At 38.9% G+C, this 26,994-nt stretch overlaps 1 protein-coding gene across 1 annotated transcript in view; it reads right to left on the bottom strand.

Moving 5' to 3' along the window:
- Positions 1–15,234: 15,234 nt before the first annotated feature.
- The window catches only part of TFAP2D (transcription factor AP-2 delta), a 43,039-nt gene continuing 31,279 nt past the window's right edge, over positions 15,235–26,994 (bottom strand). Inside the window, exon 7 of the mRNA XM_015620491.1 lies at positions 15,235–15,570. Coding sequence (XP_015475977.1) covers positions 15,351–15,570 — 220 coding nt within the window. The 3' untranslated portion in view covers positions 15,235–15,350. The remainder of the gene's footprint in view (positions 15,571–26,994) is intronic.

Genomic DNA, 26,994 nt, shown 5'->3' with positions numbered 1-26,994 from the left:
GCTCACATCAGGAATTTCAGGCAGCTTCCAGGCACAGTTTGGGGGGCAGGAAAGACCAGACATTATTCCCAGGAGTCTGAATCAATATGATCACCTTGACTTAGAGCCCATTCAGTCACTTAAAATTTATTAATATGGATATAAACTACTCTGCACTAGTTAAGTAACGGCAAACTATTCAGATGTAGCCTAAAAAATTGGGCACAAGCTGGTTTGATTTAGGTTAACTGCATCCTTACTGCTTTCCAGACAATATCCATTCTAGTGATAGAACATGATATTAATATTAATATAAGCATGCAATTTAGAGTTGTAATCCTAAGGTAATTGTTTTCATATAATCATCACTTTCATATTATAAATGCAGAAACACAATAAAAGTCAATGTTTCCTGCCTAACAGGCATAAGAATGAGCAAGTGTAAATGAATCATTTTTAACAGTTCTGAAATTAAACATTTTGTTCTCCACTATCAAAATGAGAAATTTGAAAATCCAAATTTTAGCTTTTCTCCCACTCCTAGTTTTGAATGAACATCTAATAATTTGATTTGGATACCAGAAGAGAACTTACAATGCAAAAAAAATCAAAACTGCACTTTGATAAACAGATTTGTTTATGGAGTTTCAGAATACTTTTCTAAAGATATAATGACAATTCACCTTTAAAAATGCCTCTCAGAATTGCTGTTCCATTTTGACAACATTGGTCTTTGTTATTAAGGTTCATCATGGTATATTTTTTTCTCTGACAAGGCAATCACAAGTTTGTTTTGGGTCCCATTTTTCTTCCAGGGGCTTTAAGCTGAGTTTTCTCACATGCTGGGACCACAAGAGCAGTGTCAGAGTTCCCTGAATAACCAAACTTGATTCAGTCTATTTTTAATAAAGCCCTTCTTGTAACTAGTGCTGACTATAAGTTAATGATGAATCTGTAAAACTTCAGTGAAAACATAAACTTGGTGTATAGGTATTGTCCTGGTTTAGGGAAAATTTGGGAGAAAACCTTCAATGGGGCATATTCTGGGGTATTCTGGGGTATATTCTGGTATAAACCAGAAATACTCTTAAAAGCATTTGGGGTATAAATGAAGAGACCTTAATCAGTCCAGTGGAGAGGGGGACTGGAATTTAGGAGAATGCTTCCGTTTCCCAGCCCTGCTTGGATCTCTTCTGTGTGCACTCTCCACACAAATTTCTGTACTGAAACTCCATTTTGATTACCTTGATCATTGTTAATCATCATTTAATAAATCATAGAATCCCAGAATAGTTTGGGTTGGGAGGGACCTTATAAATCATCTCATTCCAACCCCCTGCCATGGGCAGGAACACCTTCCACTATCCCAGGTTGCTCCAAGCCCTGTCCAGCCTGGCCCTGAAACACAATTAATCAAAAACAACTTGATCACATCTCAGAGGCAGGAACATCAGGAAGATGCCTGGCTGACAAAAGATAAAAGGGATAAATGTTGCAGCACCAAGAACAACATCCAGCAAAGTTCCCTGTAGTGTCAGAATTCCTTATGCCATGCAGGATATCTTGTGCAAGTTACGGGTGCTGCTGTTTGGTCAGCTCCTCTCGTTCCCTAGGGGTTTCCATTTGTGCATCCTTTGAGTACGGAATTAGCCTAAAGTAGAGCAGCAAATCTATTTTGTGCAAGTCATGAAAATAGCCACAAGATAGACCAGGAACCGTGGGATGATCACAGCTTTGTGGAAACAAAAGCTGCAATTGCTCAGTTAATGTAACTCATGTGGAACTCGGGCCAGAAGATCTGCATGGAACAACTGTTGGATGAGCTGCAGTGTTCCTGCAGAAGCACTAATAATAACACTGCCTTGGTTTTACTTTTTAAGGCCATGCACATAAAACCTTTGCCTAATTTAATAAATTGTTCCTTTCTTAATCACTACATTGGATAAAGATATAAATCTGTTTTCCATTCAGGGTTTTATTGAAACTGAATCCATGACCAGTAAAATCTTTTGATAAGGTGTATCTGTTAACTGCTGCAGTCCCCTGTATCACCTTGCTATTAAGATGAATAAATTAAGCTTGTTTTGCCTTTCGTTATGTGGTAGATTCTCTTACACTTCACAGAATCACAGAATGGTTGAAGTTGGAAGGGACCACTGGAGGCCATCTGGTTCATCCCTGCTGCCTGGTGCCCAGGACCATGGCTAGATGACTTCCAATAGCTCCAGGGAGGGAAGTCCACAACCTTCCTGGGAAACCTGTGCCACTGCTTGGCCAACTTCACAATAAAAATGTGTTTCCTGCTGTTCAGAGGAATCTCCTGTGTATCAGTGGGTGTTCTTGACCTCTGGTCCTTTCACTGGACACCGCTGAGAGGAGCCTGGCTCTTTTCTCTTTGCATTCTCCCTTCAGGGATTTAGGTACATGGACCAAAACCTCCTTGAGCCTTCTCTTCTCAAGGCAAACCTGTCACAGCTTTCTCAGCCTTTCCCCATGAGAGGCGCTCCAGCATCTTAATCACCTCAGGGGTGCTTTGTTGGACTCTCTGCAGTCTGTCCACATCCCTCTGGCACTGAGAAACCTTGAACTGGACACAGCTGTGAGCTCACCAGCACTGAGGAGAGGAGAATGATCCCTCCCACCTGCTTCCAGCACCTCCAGGACAGCACTTGGGGTGAAGGACACACTGCTGGCTCACATCCAGCTGGGTGTCCACCAGGAGCACAGGTATTTCCTCTAAAGATTCAGACAAAGGTTTGGTGGCACCAGGGATGCCACAAAGGGATGTATCAGAAATAAGCTTCATATTCCATGTGTTGCTGCTTCATACCTGTGACAGATGCAATGTGACCTTGATGAATATGTACATTATGTTCTTTTATTTAGTCAGGCACATGACACTTGGCCTTCTGCCCTCAAGGTCAAGCTTATGCTTGGTGAATCATCCCCTACAACCAAAAATTCCCTTTCAGAGTGGCTGCTTTGCAGACCAGACCCCACCATTTCATAGAAAAAAAAATATGTATTTTCTTCTGAGGTGTAGAAATTCCTTTTTCATCTTTTATTAAGTTGATTGCTGCCATCCAGCTTGTTGAACAATCCAGATCATGGTACATTTTTCCCTTTAACCAGTTTTTCTGCAGTCTCTCAATCAAATTACAAACATTATCATCAATGACATTTTTTATTCTCATCAATGACAATATAAACTATTGTCAGGGCAGGAACTGAAACTGAAACTCTTTTAGGAATTCACATGTTTAATCACCATTTTCTCTTTTTCATCTATTTCTGGATCAAATAGATTGGTATCTATGGCATTTAGGATTTTTGTGGATTGCTATATTTGTAGTCAACATCCTTGTGGTTGCAAGTTAAATGTGCTCTAGAATTTGATCGTTTTGTCATGTCATTAAAAGGAAGAAAAACAAGTTTATTTGACAGCATTTGTTTTCTGTAAACCCATATTGATTAGTGTTAATTATATTATTCTCCTTTCATTTTTTTATTAATTGAGTCCTCAGTCAGATAATTCATTAGTGGGAACAGAACTAATGCCAGATTGATAAGTATCTAATTATGTGGATTTTTCTGTTCATTTTTTCAAAATTTTAGCCACAAATTAGCTTCTGTGCTTCACCATGTTACAAAAAAGTAAATATTTCTTTTCCAGATAGTTGATCATTTCTCTGAAAGCTCCCCAAATTGTCATACTGTAAGATATTGTGCAACCACAGATGAAATTATCCCTTTGTTTTTATCCATAACATTTTTTCTTCTTTTGAGGCACTAGTTAATAATTGCTGTGAGAGGTTACAGGACCTGCTGCTCTGGTTTGATTATTGCACTAGACTGATCCCTGCTATTAAAATCTTCCTCTTTTTTCTCATTCTTGAAATTTCACAAACCTGGAAATAGTGGCTTTCCATAATTTCAGATGGAGTATAGAAAAAATACCTGTGTTAAATGTAAGAAAACAAAAAATCACCTGAAAAAGCCCAAAAATTTCCATTCATTTCCACTCCTTGTGCCACATTGTCTCCTCAACATGGGTATGAAATCAGAACAATTGCTTATAATGATCTGACAGATTCTGTGCAGAGAAGAAACTGAAATGCAGGGAACAAAACAAACCCTTTGTGTGGATGGCACACACTTGTGAGCACAGCCAGATAATGCCCAGAAATCAGAGCAGTGATTCTCTTTGGGCTCATGAGTGCTCCTCCCAGCAGCAGCTGAGTGCTGTTCAGCTGGGCAGTGGACATGGGGCTGTAGGATGGGTTTTCAGTGGGACAGGAGATGTTTGGGAACAGCCACCTGGGTTTTAGGGACTCAAGAGAACCCAGCTGTGTTGTTGTTGTCATTTTTGAGAGTGAGAATACTGGGGAGTCATGAAGGAATAATAGAAGAGTGAACAGCTTGAGCATTGCTCTGCCTTCTCTGCTGATCTCCCATACTCTTCTAATGCTAGAAGAGCTCATGGAAAAGATTTGGTTTGGATTAACTAACAGCCTCCCAAGCATGAGGAAAAAGGGGTAGCACATATCAGAGATCTTTCCTCCTGTGCAGGCTGGATGCAAACACCTCTTTGGAAGGGGAAAAGCCATGCTGTATTACTTCTGTGAGGAATACAAGAAGCCCCATAGAATAAGGTGAAAAAATATTGCTAATAAACAGAGCTGTCTGGAATTAATCCTGGCCCTATTGAAGTCCATGGGGATTTTGTTATTGACTCAAGTAAAGGCTGAACAGGGTCATTAAGATAGCCCCAAGGTACTTGAGTACCAGAAATCAAGGATGTAGTGTGATATTGGAAAATAAAAGGAATTATCACTCTTTTGGGCTATTCTGTAACTAGGTGAAGGGAGGAAACTAGGAGGTTCTCTTTGAACTGGTATTTAGAGGATGTTGTTCTCCACAGTAAATAATAGACACACTTTATCTAATCATCTTTAAATATTATCCAGTGAATCAGACTTTTGTTTATCATTCTAAGAATTATTAGAGTCCCACTAACATTAGAAGAAAGCTTTAGCATTTAGGGATATATATAGACTGCCTGTATTTTTATTTTTATTTTTATTTTTATTTTTATTTTTATTTTTATTTTTATTTTTATTTTTATTTTTATTTTTATTTTTATTTTTATTTTTATTTTTNTTTATTTTTATTTTTATTTTTATTTTTATTTTTATTTTTATTTTTATTTTTATTTTTATTTTTATTTTTATTTTTATTTTTATTTTTATTTCACAGATCGCCTCCATTTACACACATTATTTTCATTTGAATAATATAGTTTATTTTGTCTGCAAGGTGTGACTTTGATCCACTCAGCAGCTACAGTCAGTGCAGCCTTTCACACTGGAGGCTGGGAATGTTCACCTCACTGAGGTTTCCTCTGATCCTGACAAGACTCCCTGAAATGTGGGGCTGACAGATGTGACCCAGGAGCTGCAGGAGATCCACATCATAATTCTGTAACACTTATTTCAACATTATGAAATGAAAAATGTACCTTATTCCAAAAGCTAACTTGTGATTGTCTTCTTCTGGCTTTGGCTTCATCTTTGGCTCTCTCCCCACATGGTCCTTGTTGATAATTGCTGTTGTTGATAATTACAGGCACGTTTGTCTGATCTAATTTATGTGCAGATATCTTATGGAATGTTTTTAATGACCTTCCTGAGGGCAGGCTGTCTTTATTGCACTTTTCACAAAGTTCAAGATGATCTGTGTGTCAGAAGTGACCGATAGGAACATTTTACATAGTGAAACATAATCAACTACTCAAAAGAAGCAGCTAAGTGACAAGAAGCTGCTTATGCAAGCTGAGGTTACAGACTCTTGAGAAAGGTTACCTAGAAGTTCCTAACAGCAGCTGAGATTGAAAAGTCAAAATCTATCTTCTATCATAATTGAATGACTATTGAATGAGATGCAGCTCACATTTTGGCAGGCAGTTAACAAAAACAAAACAAAACAAAAAACCAAAAAAACAAAGTACAGAGCTGAAATGTACTAATAAATAAAGACTGAAATATTCAATGTCCCAAATACCAGTTTTGCTGATTGAAATAGCTGGAAGAGCACACAGATCACCCAGCCCTGCTGCCTGTGTGTCTTGCAGAACACATCACATATCAGGGAACTTCCCACATCCTTGGTTATGGGGTGGAAACACCTTTACAACAGTCTAAGGATCCATTCCCTGTCTGATTCCCAGCTGAAATTTAATTGTACAGGTGTGGCCATGCTGTGACTGTTGGCCTCAGGACCAGAGATCAATCTGTTTAGAAACATTAATGAAAAAAAACCTAAAATGCAAAAACCACAACCAACTAATAAACCAAATTGTTCAAGACTTCATCTGTGACTGGTTTCCCTCTGGTGTACTCTTTCCATGAGCCTGCTGGTTTCCATGAGGAATATTCTTCTTGTGGTCATTCTTGCTTGTCTTTACAATGGACATTTTTGAGGTGCTGCAATTCTTTTTTTTTTTTCTCAAGACAACAAACTTGAGTCAACCCAGCAGGTTAATAACAGTGCAGAATCTGGAGCAAAGGCTGTAACTACAAACTGCTTGTAACTGGAAACACTGTCCAGTCTGGGGGATGAATTGAACCTGAAAAACTGGAGCCCAGGATGGACAGCAGATAAGGTTGCTGCAACTCTTTCTTCAGGACAGCAGCAACTCTTTCTTCAATGGCAGCAGTTTCAGTCCTGAGCTGAAGTGGTGATTAGAAGTTCCTCTCATTTAATTTTACCTGAAGGTAGGTTTAATGTGGGTTTTTTTTCACTTTCTCCTTAAAAGTTAGGTGTTTAATCAAATTAAGCTTCCTGTAGAGTCAGTGGAGTTGCTCTAACCTGTCTATATTTATACCTGACTGCCTAAAATTAGAGACCTGTGCAGAGCTGTGCTTTTGTTTAGGGGTTCAGTGAAAAGCAAGTTAAATGGAGTTAAAAACTAATTGTATGGTAACAATGAAAAGGAGGAAAAGGCCACTGGTACCTCAGTTAATTTTACTACAAAGGTATGAGTGAGTGCACAAAAGCTTCTTCCACTGCCACAGTGCACTTGGCTTGTTAATCAGGCAGGAAAGATTTTTATTTTTTTTTTTACTCAAAATGGTTGGTGCCACCACAAGCATATTTCCCTGATGTAGTGTTCCAAAGTGGTTTTGCCCCACAGGATTTCTGTTTTCTGTTTTAATTGATAGGAATAAAGGGGGAGAAACATAAAGTTTTAATGTGATCAAAAATCATGATTTATAAGCTGTTTTCCTCATACAGCTGTCCATAGCTCATTGTGCAACATTTTTATCTGTTTGCTCATCTTTAATTTTTATTTTCACATCATAGGCAATTTTCAAGGGAAAGTTTTCCCACTTTGAGATCCAAATTTTTACAAATTTTACAAATAAGGAGGTTCTATCTAGGCATACTTCCTGCAGTTTATCCACAGAGCATCCAGTTCCACTAACATGCTCTCTACTGGCCATTCCTAATTTTCTGTGTCGTTTTATTACTGGCTTTACACTGCTTGTTAATTGGCAAAGGTTCAGTGCTTTGATAACACCTTAATTTATCTGACCATAATGATGGTCCAGAGTGCTTCATTAATATTTGTGTTAAATGCATTCATTAATAAAAAAACCCAAACAGATATGAAATATCTGGTCTGTGTGGTAGCAGTAATGGGATCATTTTCCTGCCATCACATGCCCAGTCTGAGACTTTAGGTTGCAGAACCACAGAATTGTTAAGGATGGAAAATATCATCAAGTCCAACCAGCAGCGCCATGTTCACCTCTAAACCATGTCCTCAAGTGACACTTCCACATGTTATTTTCCCCATGTCCCTGGGCAGCAGTTCCAGTGCTTTACAACACTTTCCATGATGAAAGTTTTCTAAATGTCTAATCTAAATCTCCCCTGACGCAATTCCTCTCTTCCTGTCACTTGTTACCTGGGAGAAGAGACTGACAGCCACTGACTTCTACCTTATTTCAGGTAAATGTAGAGACCAATAAGGTGTTCCCTCACCTTCCTTTTCTCCAGATTAAGATGGAGATTTTGATTCCAATATTGTGGCACAAAGTTTGACTCTTTCCAGGCAGAAAAAACAATCAAATAAAAGTCTTGTGTAAGAGTAAGTAAGGTGAGGGCCTCTGAACCAAAATATTATACTGTGCATGTAGGCAGACAAATGCAATGTACATTTATTGTTGCTCAGAGATGATTCTCAGCACCATTTCAGGTTTCCTTGAGAATCCAAGGTATGCACAAGGGATTGACAGATAGAGTGAAGCTGTAAGACCCTGATCCTTCTTGGGAAGCGGTAGAAGTCAGACAGGGTAGACAGGACCAGCCTCCAAATCTTGACATTTTGAGTTGCTTGAGGAGCTGCATTTATATATCACTAATTCAAATATCTTTCCATTAAAAAACTCCACAACATAAACTCTGCCCAGAGCAAAATGCCCTTTCCATTAAGGCTTGAATTTCCCATTAATTTCTTATTCATGTTCTTTTATGGGAAGGTGAACCTGAACTGGAGTTAAGAGGTTAGATTTTGTTAGATTAGGCTTTTGGTCCCTGCCTAGAAACTAAACTGTACATTCCATCAAAATATAAATACCCAGCCTTTATAACAAGTGAGATCTCTGCTGCTGAAACAAAGGATAATATTATCATACATACTCGAATAACTCTCCTAATTCCTGGAGTTCAGGGCACCCAGTGTTTTACAGATTTGATCCATTTTTTGCCTGGTCACTTTGAATGCAAATTTTCCCAAACCCTCTGTATGCAGTTTGCATATAAAATCTGAAAGATTAATTTTTTTTTTATCACTTTTTTTCCTTTTCATCTCTTTCTATCGTGCACTGTCTACAACTTAGAGGCTACTTTTGCACATTGACTTGTACTTTGGCACTGCACCTCTGCAAATCTCAGTGGAATTGTCTCCTTTTTGTTTTAATGGATTGAGTGGAAAAATTAACACACCAAAGTGAAGAGAGATAGGAAAGGCAGCCTCTTATGTGATTGTGTTTAAAATACTGATGAATTTGTCACAGTTGCATTTCCTCTGATTTTGGAGAAGAACACACACACAATTTATTAGAGGTATTCACTGTTACAACTGGGGAATTGTATTTCCTAGAAGATTACAAGGATAATATTAATTACTGAGAGTTTATTTGTTAGGGAGCAGAGGTGATAGTTGGATAAAATTAGTTTAAATATGTGGGAACTTCCTCCCAATGCATTTCCTTTTCTACTTGAAACTCTTCTGAAGTTTCTGCCCTACAGCTTTGCCCTTGGTGTGTTGTCTAGAATTGCTCAGAAAGTCATTTCTGAAAGAGGCACTGAAACAACACAGAGTGAAGGATTCTCATCAGGTTCCCAGACAGTTTTGAATATGTATGTCTATAAAATTGCTGTTAAAATCTCATCATTTTGGTTTTTTTTTTTTTTTTAATTTTTAGTGGAAATTTTTAGATCCATGTGTTTATGTGGTAAACCTCTGAGCTAGAGCTGCTTTAAGTCACACCTGAAATAGGATATTGTTTACATCTAAAGACTTTTATTTGATTGTTGTTTCTGCCTGGAAAGAGTCAAGCTTTGTGCCACAATATTGGAATCAAAATCTCGATTGGGAGCAGTGGAAGTTAGCCCAGACCCTTGCCTGAAGTAGGACTTGGAAATGAACTGCTGTAAATTTTCAGGGAGAAGATTAAAACATTAATTTGAGGATGTGGGGGTGAGGATTTGTTTGCCAGCACTGTCACAACCTTTCTGCACGGTTACAGGAAAAGCACATTTGAGGGCCTCTAAATATTAAATATCAAGGGTTAGCAAGCTTTTTAGGGTTCATCCATTATAAATTTATACACATGAGGACTCCTGCTACTTTTCCTAATCTAATCTACCACTTATCTAATATAAATCATCCCAACAGTTTGGATTCCTGCTTTAGGACAATACAAATTGCCTTGCATTAGATCTTTCTCTTTACACAAAAACATTAAATCTGGTTAACAGATTTTAGACCAGATAACTATTTAACATAGTCACATTCAGGTGGGATAAATCCCAACTTTAATCTCTGTATAAACTGATTTCCTTGCTGTAATTCCAGAATATTTTTATTGTTTCTCTACTTTGTATGTCTTACCTGTTGGATGAAAATTCTAGGTCTTGCAGTGTCATAGATCTGTTTCCTGGTCAAGTTTGACAATCTTTATTCAGAGATGGAAATTATTTTTAAGCACCAGACAGATCAGGGTTAAATCAACATAGATTTTATTGCCGTGAAATGTTTGATCAAATGTGGTCATTATCTTCATAGACTCATGTAAAACAGGTAGCTTGTATAGGAAATAGAAATATAAAAGATTATGTTTTTCACCACTGAATTATAAATTAAATTAAGTGGAAGGAAAAGAACCAAACCAAAACTCCAAAGCAATAAATAGGACATTGTTTGTTGGTGACCAAGTGCGCACTCACATTTAAGTACAATCACAACAGCTGCTGTACAGAACAGAATTAATTGTACAAAATAAAGAAAAGTAAAGAATAGCAATAAAAAAGATCAGACCTCTCCAAATGACCTTCACCTGGAAAAGGAAAATTACTTTATCTTTCTCCCTCATTCCACACAGCTGTATGTGAATTCTTGTTTAACCTGTAATGAGGGCAGAGGCAAAGGATACTTTTATAAATACAGTTCCTGTATAATTTATTGATTCTTCCTTGTGTTGCAGGCTTGTGTCTTCTACTAATGCTGTTTCTTCTTGTCCTTAGAAATAAAGAATCAGAGCAGCAGAACTATTTCTCCAAAGGATAAATGAAAATCAAATGACCTTGGAATTCACCAGCAGCTCTTTTGGAAACCTAAGACATCTAAGACCAAAATTGCTTGTTGGTGTTAGGAAACAAACAAACAAACAAAAAATAGCAGTTAGAGATTGTAAAGTTAAAACTGGCTCTTAGGACAATAAACAGCCCTCCTTGAGCCTGGCTGCAAAACTGTGAGCTGCACCTGTGCCACTGAGTCACGTCCAAAGGAAGAGATGAATTGGGGAAATATTTACACAGAGGTCCAGGATTTGGAAGGACTATACATTGTGCCTGCTTTGTAGCAGATTTTTCTGGTTTTAGGAAAAGTCAAAGAGAAGCTTCAAAGAGCAGATTCCATGTTGATTTGGAGAGCTGAAGTCTTTTCCCAACAAATGTTGGTGTTTATCTTTAAAAAGGAAGCAAATGAAAGGTCTAAATTCACCCCTTCTGCCAGTTCTCCAAGGCAACAGAATGACACCTAGAAGGAGTTAGGGTTAAAGGTGGCAGCACGAAGGACAAAGTTCTTGACAGTCTTCAGTTGTAGGTGGCAGAGTCACCACTGCTTGTCTGTGGTTCCCTCCCCACGTGAACTCTGCTCCAGGTCCCATCATCTGATAAAACTCTGCTACATTACTTGTCTGTCATGCAATGGTGATAAGTGGGGGCTGTGTGAACAGAGAACTAAATCCCAGGGCAGAGGTGAGAATGTTACTCTGCCAGACTCACCTTCCAGGCTTAGTCAGCACAGGAACTGTTTGTACTCACAGTGAGTAACACCTTGCTCTAGAAAAATTGTTTGTAGTTAGCATGTTTGCTCCATGAGTAATTTGCTAATAAATCCAAGAGTCAGAAGCTGTACTTTGTGAGTCAAATGTGCCAGGATAAAGAGTAAGTTCAGGGACCTATTTAAAATGTTTTGAGATTGTTGGTGAGAAAGGTGTAACTCATACTGAGCTGAGCAATGGGCTGAACAGGATCCAACTACCCAGACAGCACTTGGGTTATGAATCGATTTTTGGGGTCCAACAATCATAATGACTCATTGTCCTGGCCATGAAACTTTGGACACTTTTCTCTACTCCTTTGATGGTTTTAACATTGAATAAACACTTCCATAATCTCTGAAAGGAAGATTTTTTTTTTTTCTTTTCTTTTTCTGATCAGATAAATTCCCAAGTCAAAGATCTACAGATACTTCATACTTCAATCTGACACCAGAGAGCACCCACTAACCTCAAATCATGAACTTCCCTCGGGTTTATCTAGGTCATTAATGTGTTTTGAGATGAAAATGTTTCCACAGAGACAAGAACTAAGAAAATAATAAACCCCCAAAACTACAGTGTGGGAACATGGACATATTCCTGTGGACACCACAGGAATACAAGTGGGTGAGACCCTAGGCTAAGATTTTAACAGGAACACCAGTGAATTCATGGCTTAAAACCTCACTGGAAGTTCCAATGTCAGAAACTAAAAAAAAAATTACACCAAACTGCTCAGATAGATAGTTCAGCAAAAAAGGCAGTGATAATTATTGTTTACTCAATAAAATTATTAAGAGCAATTAAAAATAACAAATAAAGAGCCTGTCAAGTCAGCAAACTTGCAGCTACATTAAAAAAAAAAAATTTTGCTTTTAAAATGCACTAGTGTACTAGGGGAAAAACCAGAACATTTGACATGGAAATAGAAACTTCTTAATGATAAGAACATAAAGCAGTTCAATCAAGTTGAATCAGATCTGCATGGACTATTAACAAAAATGGACCCCAACAAGGGTCATTAAGCCAAAAAACTGGAAGTTCTGGGGCTTGAAGTGTGCTCAGATTTATTAATAATAATAGATCAAAGGGTAATCCAGGCCAAAAAAAATCTGTTGCCTGCAGAGCAGGCACTCATAGTGATTATGTAACAGCAAGAGACACAAGTCCTGAAATAAATTATTGTTGGGACCTTGGACCATATCCTGAATAGGAAAATATTTCATATAAGGCTGTATACATATTATTTCCACATTTAAGCATTTTAATTTGGTGGTAATAAAATGCTGCTTTCCCAAAGATTTATTTGCCCAAACATTTATTTCTCCTTCAAGAAGTTGATATTTTAGTGGAAAAAACGGAAAAGGATTTTAGAAACCTTTTCCTTATATTTTTTCCTTCCCAAAAATCTAATTTATCTACATTTTGAAAAAGAGGTTCAAATTAAATTGTTTTACAGCACATATTTTTCAGATGTGGCAAATCTGCATATCTGATACAGTAAAACTTGATTTTTCCCTTTCCTCTCCCTCAGTTTGGGCAATAGAAAAAGAAGAATGGGTTTCCTTTTTACTTTTAATCATGATTACCCACTTTCACACTCAAGTATTTCACGTTCTAGGACAGTTCCACAATATTTCTGCTGAAGACATCTCTGAGGACTGTTAATTCGATTTTAGCATTTCTCCAGAAGTACCAGCACAAATTCATTAAATTCATTTAATAAAGTTAAATTTTTTGAGGCACTTGTCTGATCTTGGTGTGTTAAGGAGATGGAGCCCCATGGAGATACACCTGTGTCCCTCAAGGCAGGACGGTGACTGGGCAGCACTGAAGCAGGTATGGGAGTTATACATCTACCCTGAGCAAGGACAAATCTGGGCAAAAGCACTGGATTTTTTTTCACAGATTTTCCTAAATAAACACTCAGGGACTCCTTCCTTTATAGAGTGTTTCCTCATGGTGATGGCAATGTCCTTACTGACCTTGAGAGAAACAGCATCATGCCATCATCACTCTATTGCATTCAATAATTTGAAAGCTGAAGGTGATCTCATTAGTTCAGTTTGATTCCTTGCATCTGGTCCTAAACACCTCAGCTATTTGTCACAGTCCCTAGGTTTAGTCTAGACTAATCATCCAAGGTGTAATACATGCTAACAGCTTCTAGAAAGTGAAAATGTGTGTGAGGGCTTTTGTCAGCCACAGTTATCCAGTGCTGTCTCTGGGATCCTGCAGCTCCTCCTCCAGGTGAGTCCAGTTCTCCTAAAGGTTTCATGTCATAACTGTCAAAACTCTGTGGCTGTCTTAGATACCTAAAACATCTCAAATGGCCCTAAACATTTACACATGGACAACTACGGTTTTTCCTACCACAGAAAGAGTTGAATTGCCCCTTGGAAGAAAAGGTCTGGTTCTGCTGATCTTAAATAAAGTTTAGATGGACAACGTCAAGCCCCCCCACTAATACCATTCCTTCCTAACTTCCTCAATTAGGTGATGTCAGAGAAGCAAGAAAAAGAATGGAATAAAGGTCTTGTCGAAGAAGGAGTTAGAATGTGACAGGAAAAAGTCCCTAGACTCAAAGAGTCTTGAGTTCAAGCTATACCTCCCATGTTTTCTGTGTGAGAATGTGTGGTAGGTGGTAAAGTAATATTTCAAAAGTAGATTAGCAAGGTTATTACCACTCAGCTGCTGTGGACTAAGCCAATCTGTCTTATTTGTCATTTTGTTTTTATTTTATTTCCAGTGAGTGGATTCTGTTAGACCTCTGCACCTCAGCTGGATTTATAAAGACAATAAAGCTGCAGAAACAAGCTGTTGAAGAAAAGAAAGCATCATAAAATCAAGGCAACACAAAAGGTGACTCCAATTGCCTGCATTGGTTGTGTTAAACAGAGACCCAGGTATGGCAGAGTGCTGTGGGAGCAGGGGCTGAGAAAATAGAGGACAGAAGACCATGCTGTCTTTTAAATGAAGTTCAGAGAGGGATCAGGGCTCTTACTGAGACTATCAAGGTTTGTTTTCCTTTTAGTCTGCCATGCTCTTTTCACAAGAGACACCATGGCTGCTGCTTGAATGGTCAGGACAGATTCCCAACACGTTCTGGCCTCATTCCAGTGCAGCTTTATTGTACATTCCCATGTACAGGACGGTTCATTTGTCCCATGACCCAAGAATTCCTCTTTTGCCAGATTTCCATATTGTTTTCCCAGTGGTGAGTAGATCAGGCATTGCTGATGGACCAGAGGAAGCCCTTCTTTCAATCTATCCAGCATGCAAGCAAAGTCAGGATGCTGGAACCGCATGTCCCACAACGATGCACTGGCCCTAATTCTGCTGCCGGAGAAGAAAGTGCTTCAAATTTCACGTGCCACCTCAGCCAAGTCCAGAAGTGCTTATAAAAAACAGTGTTAGTGTATCATTCAGAACAATCAAATACTACGTGCACAAAAAAGCAGTTTAGAGCAACATAAATTTTAAAAAAGTGACAATTTCATCACACAATTACTGTACACTGCTGTTCTTAGGGTTGAATACTTTCCTCTCGCACGCTCTCTCTTTCTCTCTGTTTTAATCTTTCTTTTTTATTTTCTTTTTATTTTCTTTTTTACTATTTTTTTCTTTTTCCCCCCCTTTTTTTTTTTTTTTTTTTTTTTTGGATTTGGTCCACTGGAGATAAATTGCCCTCAATGATATATATATTTAAAAAAAATATCAGCAGCAAGACTCTCTCGAAATAGATTCTGTTTGATGTAGCTAGTCTGTCTTTTCTGTTTTGCCCTCTTTCACAGCAGCCTCTGAAGTTTTCCGCAGGGGGGCTTTCTCCGAGTTGGCGTGTCCTTGGCCGGATTCCGCCGCTCCTCCGTTTTTGTGCGATGTGTGCTTTTCCAAGTAGTTCAGCATTTCACTGAGAACAGTTTGGAAAGTGCTTAGGGCAGCACATATTGCAGGAGTTCCAAAACCATGAGTGATCAAACTACAAATGGGAAGGAGACAGAAGAAAAAGAAAAGGGAAAGAAACACACACACACACATAAATATCAATGCGCTCACAAACACTGAGGAGTTTACAGTACACTCATTTTGCTACAGTGAAATTCAGGATTTGCTCCCTAAACTATTTATTACCTGTGGGAGAAACTGAAAAGAGAGGAATAGAGCCAAAGAGCAGACTGCATACAGCTTTAAAGGTTGTTTTTGGTGGAGCCTCAGTTCTGAAACACCATGGGACAGACTCACAGCAGGTGCAGACTGACACAGGGCTGTTGATTTCAGAGAAGCCAAAACAGAATTGGCTCTCCAACACCATGTCCTGTGTCATGAAGTCTGGCTCCTCTTTCTTGGGTAAATAAAAGGAATTCTGCGTGGTTTATTCTCAATTCTGGATTATGTTTGGTTGATTTGGTGATCTTGGAGTTCTTTTCCAACCACCTGTGATATTACAGCTCTTAAACATGACCTGGTTATTCTACATGAAGATATGACAGCACTGTACTCAGAAATTCAGCAAAGCCAAGGATACCATCTCCAGCCCTCAGCATTATTGGCACAATTTGGCTATATCCATGCTGCTTAACTCCTGGACCACCCAACAGGGTGAGATCTGAAGTTCCTGTTGGGGATAGACCCTGGCCAACATCCTTGGCCAATACCCTCGCTCAAGCGATGAACAGAAAATGTTTCACATAGTGCTGGTTTAGCCAGGCTGAATTAATGGACAATCCTAACCCATTACTGGCAAAAATAACACAGTTCTAGTGACGTTTCCCTAGTTGTGCTGAATTTACTGGTATGGATTTGTCATGTTGCACCTTTAATCTAAACATCTAAATTAGGTGGTTTTTTAAATACTGAATTTTGATTGCCATTGTTCCTAGCTGCCACCTGTGGATCCAGAGATGTGCAAGTTTTCCACAAGTCCCATCTCTTCGATACAATCTCTGTCAAAATTAAAGAATCCCAGAATTGTCTGGGCTGGAAGAGACCTTTAAGACCATCTCCTTCCATCCCCCTGCCAGGGGCAGGGACATCTTCTATTATCCCAGGTTACTCCCAGCCCCATCTAGCCTGGCCTTGAACACTTCCAGAGATCCTGGGGCAGCCACAGCTTCTCTGGGAAACCTGTGCCAGGGCCTCTCCTCCTCAAAGAAAGGAATTTCTTCACAATATCCCATCTAACTCTTCCCTCTGTCAGTGGAAAGCCATTCCTCCTTTTCCTGACACTCTATGCCCTTATCCAAATTCCTTCTCCAGCTAGCATGGAGCCTGTTAGGGTATTGCAAAGGGCTCTAAGGTCTCCCCAGAGCCTTTTCTTCTCCAGGCTGAACCATCCCAATCCTCCCAGCCTTTCCTTGTAGCAGAACTTCTCCAGCCATCTAACCATCCTCGTGGACTCCTCTGACTTTCTCCAACTGCTCCACATCTTTCCTGTGCTGGGGACCCCAGAGCTGGATGGAAGACTGCAGGATGTCCCAGCTGCCATAGGATATGGGATGTGCCACTAGAAACAGTTCTTAGACAACTGACTTTGGTGCCATTTGCCTAAATATCATTTATGCAGTATAAAATGATCATGAAAGGGCCAAAATCCCTAAAGTTATTATGGGCAACCAAGTTGTTCTCCTTGTTATAATGATTCATTTTGGTGAGTGGTATGTGAAAACAAAAAATTCTGCTCTAATCCCCCAGATTTTTAGTTTTCATTTAGAAACATAAATTAAAAATTATTTCAAAGGTTGAAATGCCATTGAAATTTTCAGAAGTGATTTCAATTATTTTAAGAAATAAATAAGAATTCTTTCTTCTTCTCAAAGAAGAAAGAAGATGAACAGAAGCTAATTTTTGAGTTCATGGGCATTTTTGGGAAATCAATACTTTGTATTGGTTTAGGTGAGGGGAAAAGAAAACCCACATCACAGTGATTGTGACAAGGATAAACAACTGTTTCCCATTCCCTGCTAGTTAAGATTTTGTCCCTACAGAGACTCCTTGGCTGTCTTGGGAACCACATCAGTAAATCCTGACCTGATGCAGAGACCCATGAAAGGGTCAGAAATAGGAATATTTCACTTCAGTGACCTATCTCCTCTGCACTTTGGCTTCTCAGTCTTCCCAGGATTTTTAGAAAAAAATGAAAATGTAAGGTCTAAAGAAAAAGAGGTTTTACAGGACATGGGCAATTGGTAGGATGGTGTAAGTATCAAAAAACCCACATGGAAAAGGCTTCAATATATTTTTTTGGGTCACCTTTCTGTCTGTTAGACGTGGGAAACTGATTGGATAGGAAAGCTGGCATCTTAGGGAAGAGGCCAAAAATATGTGAAGTCTGACCAAAATGAGTGCTCAGTATGGAAAATTCTTCGTATCAGATTGGGAGTTGCATAGCCTTTTATAAAAGGTCTCCAAAAGGCTATTTACAAATAACTAGCATTTAGAATGTTTATCCATCAGTCTCCAAGCACTTTTCAAAGCAGGAATTTATATTTATCCCTAGTTAGTAATGTGAGTAAAATGATAATTAAAAATTTACAAGCAATATTTTGCAGACATCAATTAATAATAACACATAAAGTTTGGATGTTTAGAGTTTGGACTTGTATCAATATATGGGTCTTTATAATTTAGCATTAAAAGGAGGTAAACATACCTCAGTTTGATTTTATTTTGTTTTTAGGTATGCCTGGCATACCAGAAATATAAAAATCATTATCATTGTAAGTCATGTTTTAAATAGTTGCAAAGACTAGATCAGCAGTAGCATAGCTATGAGTATTTTAAGCCCTTTCAAGTTAATTTAGGAGTCAGGTGATTTAGTGATTTTGTGTTGCATTTTATCATAACTTCTCGTCTTCAGAAATCCAGAGAAATGAAAATGTGATGGAGTTTGGAAAAAAATTAAGCAAGAAAAAGGAAATTAAAGGTATCATTGCTAGTTATGTTATTGCATGATTTTTACACTGCTTGTGTGATCTTTTGGGTCCTGATTTGGGGAATTGACTGTACTAAGACACATAAAAATCTTTCTGATCTTGCCAGTAAAATAAACTAGTGTATGTATTATAGAAGCTGTCAATATCTGCATTCATTCATTTTCTCATTTCCAGTAGATGGAAATCACATAATCATAGAATCATTTAGATTGGAAAATACCACCAAGATCATCGAGTCCAACCATGAACCCAGCGTTGTTGGACACACCACTAAACCATGTCCCCAAAAGCCACATCCAAGTGATTATTGGACACTTTCTGGGATGGTGAACCCACCACTTCCCTGGGCACCTTTTCCAATACCTGACCACCCTTTCAGTTAAGTTTTTCCCAATATCCAATTAAACCTCTCCTGGCTCAACTCGAGGTTGTTTCCTCTTGTCCTGTCACTTGTTAGCTGGGAAGAAAGACCCAGCTGATTACAACCTGCTTTCAGGGCACTGTAGAGACTGAGAATGTCAAGTAAATTGTAAGTTTAATACAGGATTAAATGGAAAAGAAACCTTCTGGCCTACAATCTTTGAAACTTTCAGTCTGGGAACAAAAGGAATGATACTGTGTTTGTTTGACAGCTCAATAGACCCTGAGAGGTAAAGTGGGAACACCGCCTTCAAAACTTAGAGGGATTGTCTCAGAAATTATCTCTAGGGGTAGGAACAAAGTTTAATGTTCTGAAATGCTGAACAAGACTGTACAAAATAGCAGAATTGGACAAAATCTGATATTAAGGTATATAAGGGTAACATGTAGGTGTAAACACCAACAGTGCCAAACTCCTGTTACCATCAAAGGGGACTTGATGTCATTTTTCCTGTCTTTAAGAGTCTACAGTGATCTGATATGTCCTGTGACATTTGGGACATCTGCACAGATTTGATAGATATGATATAGGACTGAAGTCCAGACGGCTTCTAGATGTTTTAACACTGGGCAGGTTACCCTTGTGTATCTGAAATTGTTTACTCAAATGAATTGAGCCCTGGGGCTTTATTCAATACAGTCAGAGAAGTCTGGAGAGTGAATTAACACATTAAATGGATGTGTTTCCTTGATGGTGAGCTGCACTATTCTCCTGGCTACACTGATGGATCCATCCTAAATAAAAATACGATTTGGGTGTTATTTGGGATGTTCTGTGATACCCAGACATCTGTGTCATGTGAACAGGTTACAGAGGGGTTAAAGGGGACCAGGACCCTTTTAAAGCAGCAGAGACTGATGGAATACCTAATAGCACCTGAAAAGGCTCATCTCTATCTTGCCCTAGATCTTCATTGACTACATGAGGAGCTCAGACATACAGCATACATAAAAGCACCGAAATATTTCTACTTTATCCAGAGCAGAAACGGAAACTTTTGGTTTAAAAACTAATGCTCATAGGAAAAGAATGTTTTGGAGTGAGTAAAGGGTCTATTTCCTTTACAGTTTAGCCTTTTAGTTACCAGTAATCATTAAATATGGCAGCTCTCACCAACATAGCCTTGTGTTTCTTATTAAAAAGCCAACTTTTTAGTGAAATGGTGCTGCAGTCTCGTGGTAACTCTGCTTTCAGTTCTTGATGAATATATTCTTCTCAAATGGGGATATGCAGAACCTTTTAATTTTCCCATGAAGCTTATTATGAGAAATAATTTTACAGAAAATTTCTAACCAGCCCTTCTTGCCAAGCTCCTGTGAGGGTGTATTTTATTAGGCTCACTTTAGGTAATGAGCACAAAAAGGCCGAGAGATATTATCTTCTACTTTATCTTACATTTCTATCAGTAATTCCCCTTGCTCTAATTTTGGTGGTCCTTACTTCTCTGCAAGTTAAAGTCTTTGAAAAATCCAAGAAAGTTGGATAATTTCCCTTTGCTGATGAAAGTAAGTTTCAAGTTTGGGAGAAAATCTGATTTTACATTTAAATCAGAGAAGATTAATGGCAAAGCAATCAAATGTGTTTCCTGAAAGTCAAATTTAGCTGCCTGATTTTCCAGGCTAATTGAGCTCACACTGAAATTGGTTCATTTTGGTATGCTCCACACCTATGAAAGCAGTTGCTTTCATTATCATACTCTCATTTGGGTTTATAAGTCTGAAAGTAAACTTGGTGGTTTCATAATGGAGTCTTCTGGGTATTCTGATCTTTATAGAGCTTCCCACTACAGCTCCTATAAACCAGCTTTATTGTTCTGAGAGGCAAGGCTGAAATCTGTGACTCTGGTGCTGGAGACTGCAGAGAGAGGGCAATGAATATCAGGCCAACACATTACAAAGCCTGGTGCTTAAGGACATCCAGACCTGCCTCTAATTCTGCCCAGTGCTATGATGCAATTATGTCTGCTCATGTTTTAATGATGGCCTTACTTAAAAGTGAAAAGATCCAAGAGTGCCTGAAGGCTCAGAGTCTCGTTTGGCAACCACCTCAAGGGCTCCTTCCTACCCCAGGCTGGTGAAGCTCCAACACGAAGCAAAAGAAACAGCTTCCCTCTCAGTGTGGGATAGGGAAGAGGCCATCTGCACTGGATGTTTGCACCCTCATTTAAAATAAATATGCCCTTTAAAACAATAATAATGAAGACAAATCAAGCTTGAACTTATTGGTCAGTTTATCTCAGAACTTTGAGTGTGAAAACGCCGTGATTATTCAAATTCAGCAGCACGAAGCTGATGGCAGATGGTGAGATATGGGATGATGTTTAATGGCTGTAAAAGAAATGGTAAAATATTTGTATCTCTTCGCTGACACAAGAAACATCTGAATATAGAGGTGACAATACTGACTTTGAGGTGCTTCTGTTGATTTCAAGGTCTCTCTTGTGAAGGCTACCCAGAAAGTTAAATGGTGATAACTTTACTTCAGAAGCTCAGAAGGTCTAACTACGACACAACTTGACTTGATAGTCAAAAAATCAGAACGTGGGCAGTGCATATTACAGGGATAAGAAGTCTATAGGATCAGAGTAGGAAACAGTACAGAAGTTGCCTTCAAACTAGGCCCTCATGTTTTCCTTCTGTTCATAGTGTATTAAGGACATGTCCTCCTAAGCAGATGGACCTCCTTCTACCATGTGTAAAAGCCATGGAAAAAGTAGGAGGAGAGTGTTACAGCTGATGCCCCAAATTTAAGATATTCTATTTTGGATCTGTAAATTTCAGGCTTTGGGACTAATTTTCCACTCTAAGAAGAATTGCCCAGGCAACAGACCTGAAACTTCAAAAGCTGTGGAGTATTTCTGAGCTGTAGCCCAAAGATTAAACCATTTAGCGGTTCATCTTTACTTTATGGGAAGGAAAAGAAACAGATGAGGTTCATTCAATTTACTACCACACATAAATTTTCCCAGTGAGGAAATGTAGCTGAGAAGCCCTATTGCCTTCCTCAAATGAGAATGACTGAGAATTAACATTTATAAACAAGCTCATGACAAAGTGCAATCAGTTTCGTAGCCTTTTAATTTGGAAAGGAGGAGAGGGCATTCTTTTTTCTTTTGGAAAACACAAGTGCCTGAAATGCTTTAAGAAATTTTAAGTGCTGTGTTGAAAATCTAAGCATCCCCAAGATTTTTCCCCTTCTTTGATGAATGTATAGATTTTTTTTTTTATATGGATTTTATGATCATGGAATTTCATGATTATGGAATCTAGTTTTTAATGAATCAGATAAAAAAACAAAACAGATTTTCATCTGTTTTCTTTACTCCATAAATTGTGACTTTAAGGGACTATGGTATCATGCAACCTATGAAAAAAACCTTTAACAATATTAGAAATTAGAAAGGATTTAGTTCATCAGGGGAGCAAGACAAGGTGATTGAGCTCTGGATATTGAAAGACCAAAGAAGTAACCCCTTGGAAAGAAAGTGAGGGAAAGATCCCAGAAGAAGGCACTCTAACACTTACGATAAATGAGGAGACAAGGAAAAAAAGTAAAAATAAAATCTGAAAAAAGGAAAAAAGAATGAAACAATTTGTAGTTCCCTCAGCACTAGGCACCAGTGATGTTCCTCTCAGTAAACAAAATCCAAAGATTGAGGGAGCTCCTGGAAATCAGAGAACTCTAGATGGCACCAGAGGTGTTTCACCATAAACTTCATTGTGCACCAGGCTTCCTCCAGTCCCTGTATCCAAACAGGAGGCTGCTGCTGTGGACTGGGACCTCTGGAATTATGACAGAAGCTGCCCTACCTCCTGATAAGCAAAGAAGTGTAAAAAAATAAAAGAAAGAACAATGTATAAAAGGGGGTGAGCACATCTTTGTAGGCAACTCACAAGCAAGTCTTTGGGCTTAGCTTCTTGTTGCAGTTTAAAAAACACACTGAGCTTCAAAATCCATTTCATTGCTCCATTTTCCCCTTCAGAAAGAAGGATGTTACATTCTCACTGCTCCCAAAGCCTGAGACTCTGGTTTCTTGTCTGTCACTTTTCGTGTCACCCCGTCAGTGTGATGCCAGGCACTGGCAGGAGGCTGACAGCTCCAGGCTCAGCGAGGAGCTAAGCGACAAAACTCTGTCTCAAACAGTTTCACAGGAAGGGTGTTTCATATCAGCTGGATGGCTCAACAGAACACAGAATAATCCATGAGGATGCTGATTGCTTTCATTACCCAACTTTAGTATTCTGAACCTGTTATTTTTTGTGTGTCTGTTTTTAAAAGGTTTCTGCAGTGAAAGAAGTGTCGCTTACAAGAAAGTAGTTTTCCCTTTGCCGTTTTGCTGTCTTTATCTTATATATAAAACAGAAGATCTGGGTGTTATTTTCATCTTGATGAAATGTAGCCTTGAAGTTAAAGGATCAAATACAAGTGTAGTAATCAGTGAATACTCTCCTTTCCCTGTGTGATGGATAGCATTAGTAGGATATCAGAAATTTGCAAGCACCACAGATTCTTAGAGACACAAGTGTCTCAAAATCAAATGTAGAAGATGTGTCTATATCCAATTTTACAAGTGAAGAAGGTGAGGCTAGGAAGGTGTTTGATGAGGTCAGAAAGTCTGTATGTATAAAACAAGACACAGATCTCATGAGTATAATCTCAGAAAGTCCTCTATTTTAAAGGTTTATGTGTTCTGATTTTGGTTTTCCAGCAAAGAATGTGTCTTTTGGGGTTTTTTGGGGTTTTTTTAAATGGGTTTTCTGCTAACTCTAGTTTACATGAGATTTTTGGGAAACAAGAAAATAATTCTGCTAAAAATTAAAAAAAAAACCACAAAATCAATAACAAGGAACAAAGCTGTTCTGAAGCAAGGGCAGGTTAAGAAGACAAAGACATGAAGACATATAAGTGTGACTCTCAGTTTCCTGGCTGAATCTCAGATATGACAATGGAATGGAAGAGAGAAGAAGGTGTGAGCTCTCTTCACTCAATGGGAGAGAAATATTGCCTAAAATAATTTTAAAAAAAATACTGTCTTATTGATTTGGATATGTGGTCCAGTTGGAGGGATACCCTAAATGCTGATCTGAGTAGCAGATGCATGTAAAACAGGATGTCTCTTCACACCTAAAATGACCAGAGATCTCCACATTGCCCAGACAGCTGAATTACTCTAAGGTTCTTAAACTGAAGCTGGGGAATGCTGTTGATTAAACCTTTAGATGATTTCACACATTAGCAGAGTGAGGATACACGGATTCTTCAGGTCACCAGTGATCTGGCACTCTTCTCACTCTTTACTCTCCTGGTGATCCTCATGGTCTCTCCACTTTGAAAGTAAAGGGTGAGAAAAATAGGTTCTTCTCATTAAAGCTAGAGAAAATTTCAGGTTCTTTTTAAATTCTGATATGCTGACTTTGGTCTCTTTTGTAGTAAACTCAAAAATTCTTTGCACAGATCAGCCTTTAGAGAACAATAAAGAGACGCTCCTGTGTCTGGACAAAAAGTCTCAGCACTTAGTAATAGAAATGGTTTTTCCAGGGTTTTTTTATTGCTTGCTCCATGACTTCATGATGAATTTTTCATCAGAAACTGGGGGTGGGGTAACTCAAGTGGTGACTTTCAGGTCAGATACAACCCACAGGACTCTGTACTCAAGACCAGGTTGAGTGGGGCTTTGAGCAGCCTGGTCTGGTGGAAAGTGCCACTGCCCATGGCAGAGAGGTTGGAACAAGATGATCTTTAATGTCTCTCCTAACTTATCCAGCTCAAAGAAGAGCTGAAGGACAGCTTGGACAGCCCTTCAACACATCACCTCTTCCTGAACACAGACTTATGTAATGCTTAGAAATCTGAGCTACCCCAACACTTAGCCCATGACGATTGGGATACAGCCCTGGCAAGGCAGGACTTCCCTAAATCTAAATTTGTAACACAGGCAAGGCACCTGACTGGGCTATAATAGGGGCTGGTGCTTCTAGGAATTCTAAACTTACACTTTTATTGGTGAATATATGTACCATTGTCCCCAGGAATAGTTTGGATTAGTGTTTGGTTAGACTAGGCAGAAAAAAAACCCAGAAATTCTGCAGGTAAAGAGAAGCACAGATGGACAATGCTCCTCTCTGGCACTACTTTTATCTGCTTGTATCAATATACTTGAAGTTATTTGAAGGTAGCAATATAACTTCAACAACATACTGACAAGAGAAGTTACCAAAGTAACTTCCCTGCAGTAAGATCCTCTAAAATGTATTGAAAAGGGAAAATGTTGAATGAAAAAAAAAACATAAAATGACCCTGGCCCAGGTAGTGAAAAATATTTGCTGCTATAAATTTATGGGTCTAAATCATCTGTTCATGCTGAAATAATATTGGAAAATCATTCCTCATGGAACACTGAGTTTTTGAAATCAGAACATCTCAGACAGCAGCTGCACAAAGAGGGGTGCACAAAAGTCTCTGTTTTTTTGTGTAAGGCTGTGCAAAATCCAGAAGTTTTCAGGCTCACTGTCAGCTCCTTTGAAGATTTCCTGTTCTGTGCTTTGTGTGAACTTTGAGTTTGGAGTTTGAGCAAACCCAGCACTTCTGATCCCTTCATGGGGCCATGCTGTACTCCAGGTTGGACACATTTACAGATCTCGGTCAACTAATACTCAGTGGAAAAACTTCAGAGAGAAGTGTGAACTTGGAGATTTAAGACAGAAGAAATGGGTAAAAAGCTGCTTCTATCTGACCTGTGCCAGGCTGTAAACCCTGGTCTTAATTATTAACATAGAACAAGTAACATCATGAGAAAGTGGAGTACACAGCTCTACAATGAACAGCAGTAGGGAATTTATTCCTAAAGAAAACTCTTCCACCCCAGTATAGTAGAGGCTGGATCAAATTCCACTGTAGATATCTGATGTTAGAGCTCTTCAAAAAGTCTTTCAATGTCTTAGAACTTATTTTAATAATAGACATTTATGTGATCCTTCTGATTTCTCTATGGTCATAAAAAATCTCTTCAGATTTCTGACATCATATCATAGAATCCTGGAATGGTTTGGGTTGGAAGGGACATTAGAGACCCTAGATCCCCCATGGCAGGGCATGGGAATAAGATGAGATTTAAGGTCCCTTCCAAACCCAAGATATTTAATCTCGAGAAAACAAGTAGGGGTTGAGACAATCTGGCTGTGAGGACTGGTGGATTTAGGGGATGGGAATTATGATTTCTTTGCCTTCATTAAGTTTAGTTGTCCACAGTGTGTCTACTGTGTATTGATTGGCTGATCTCCCATTCTGGTGGAGATCTAGACCAGAATGTTCAGCCAATAGAGTTTAGAGAGAAATTATAGTTACACTGATGTAGACATCTTTATTAGACCTGTTTTAGTCAGATTTCTTGGGCTATGCAGGTGAGATGACTGGACACCGTTGCAGAAGATGTCCAGCTGACTGCAGTGGAGGCAGAAGTCCAGGCTGGAAGCTGATCTGACCCCAGCACCTCTACACTAGCTGGAAAAGAAATATGGTCTCAGCTCCACCTCTGGGTCTGGCAGCACTCATCATTCCCTGAGCACAATCAGAGAAGATTCTGATTTAAGGCCAGGGAAGACCCTGTGTAGGACCCAGGCCTGTTCTCCTCCAGGTGCCCATCTTCAGTCCAACACTTAGTGCCTGCAGCAGGCAAGAAAGAAAGCACTGACTGGTCCAGGAGCTGCCTGCAGAAGTTTTGTCCTCCAGCCTACTGAAGTGCAACAGAGAAGGAAGGATGGGAGCTGTACCAGCTGACAGTTTTGTATCTGAAGCCTTCAGCATTTTATCCTGACTGCTATTTCTACTTTAAACACAGGAATCCTTGGGGATTAGCCACTTCACATTTCCTCTGTGCACATGTAATAATAATAGGGAATTATCTCTTTCTCCACAAGCTTAGGTAGCTCATTTAAATCCCTGTATGAGCATTCTGCACAAATAAGGATGTTTCTCTTGATGTGCACATGGAGCTGGGTGTTTTGGAGTGTGTATCATGGAAAATATACACACACAAATGCACAGCAGTGCT

The sequence above is a fragment of the Parus major genome, chromosome 3 (genome assembly GCF_001522545.3).
Source record: "Parus major isolate Abel chromosome 3, Parus_major1.1, whole genome shotgun sequence".
Classification (NCBI taxonomy): domain Eukaryota; kingdom Metazoa; phylum Chordata; class Aves; order Passeriformes; family Paridae; genus Parus; species Parus major.
Note: the sequence above shows the minus strand (reverse complement) of the source record. Positions and strands in the feature narration are given on the sequence as shown.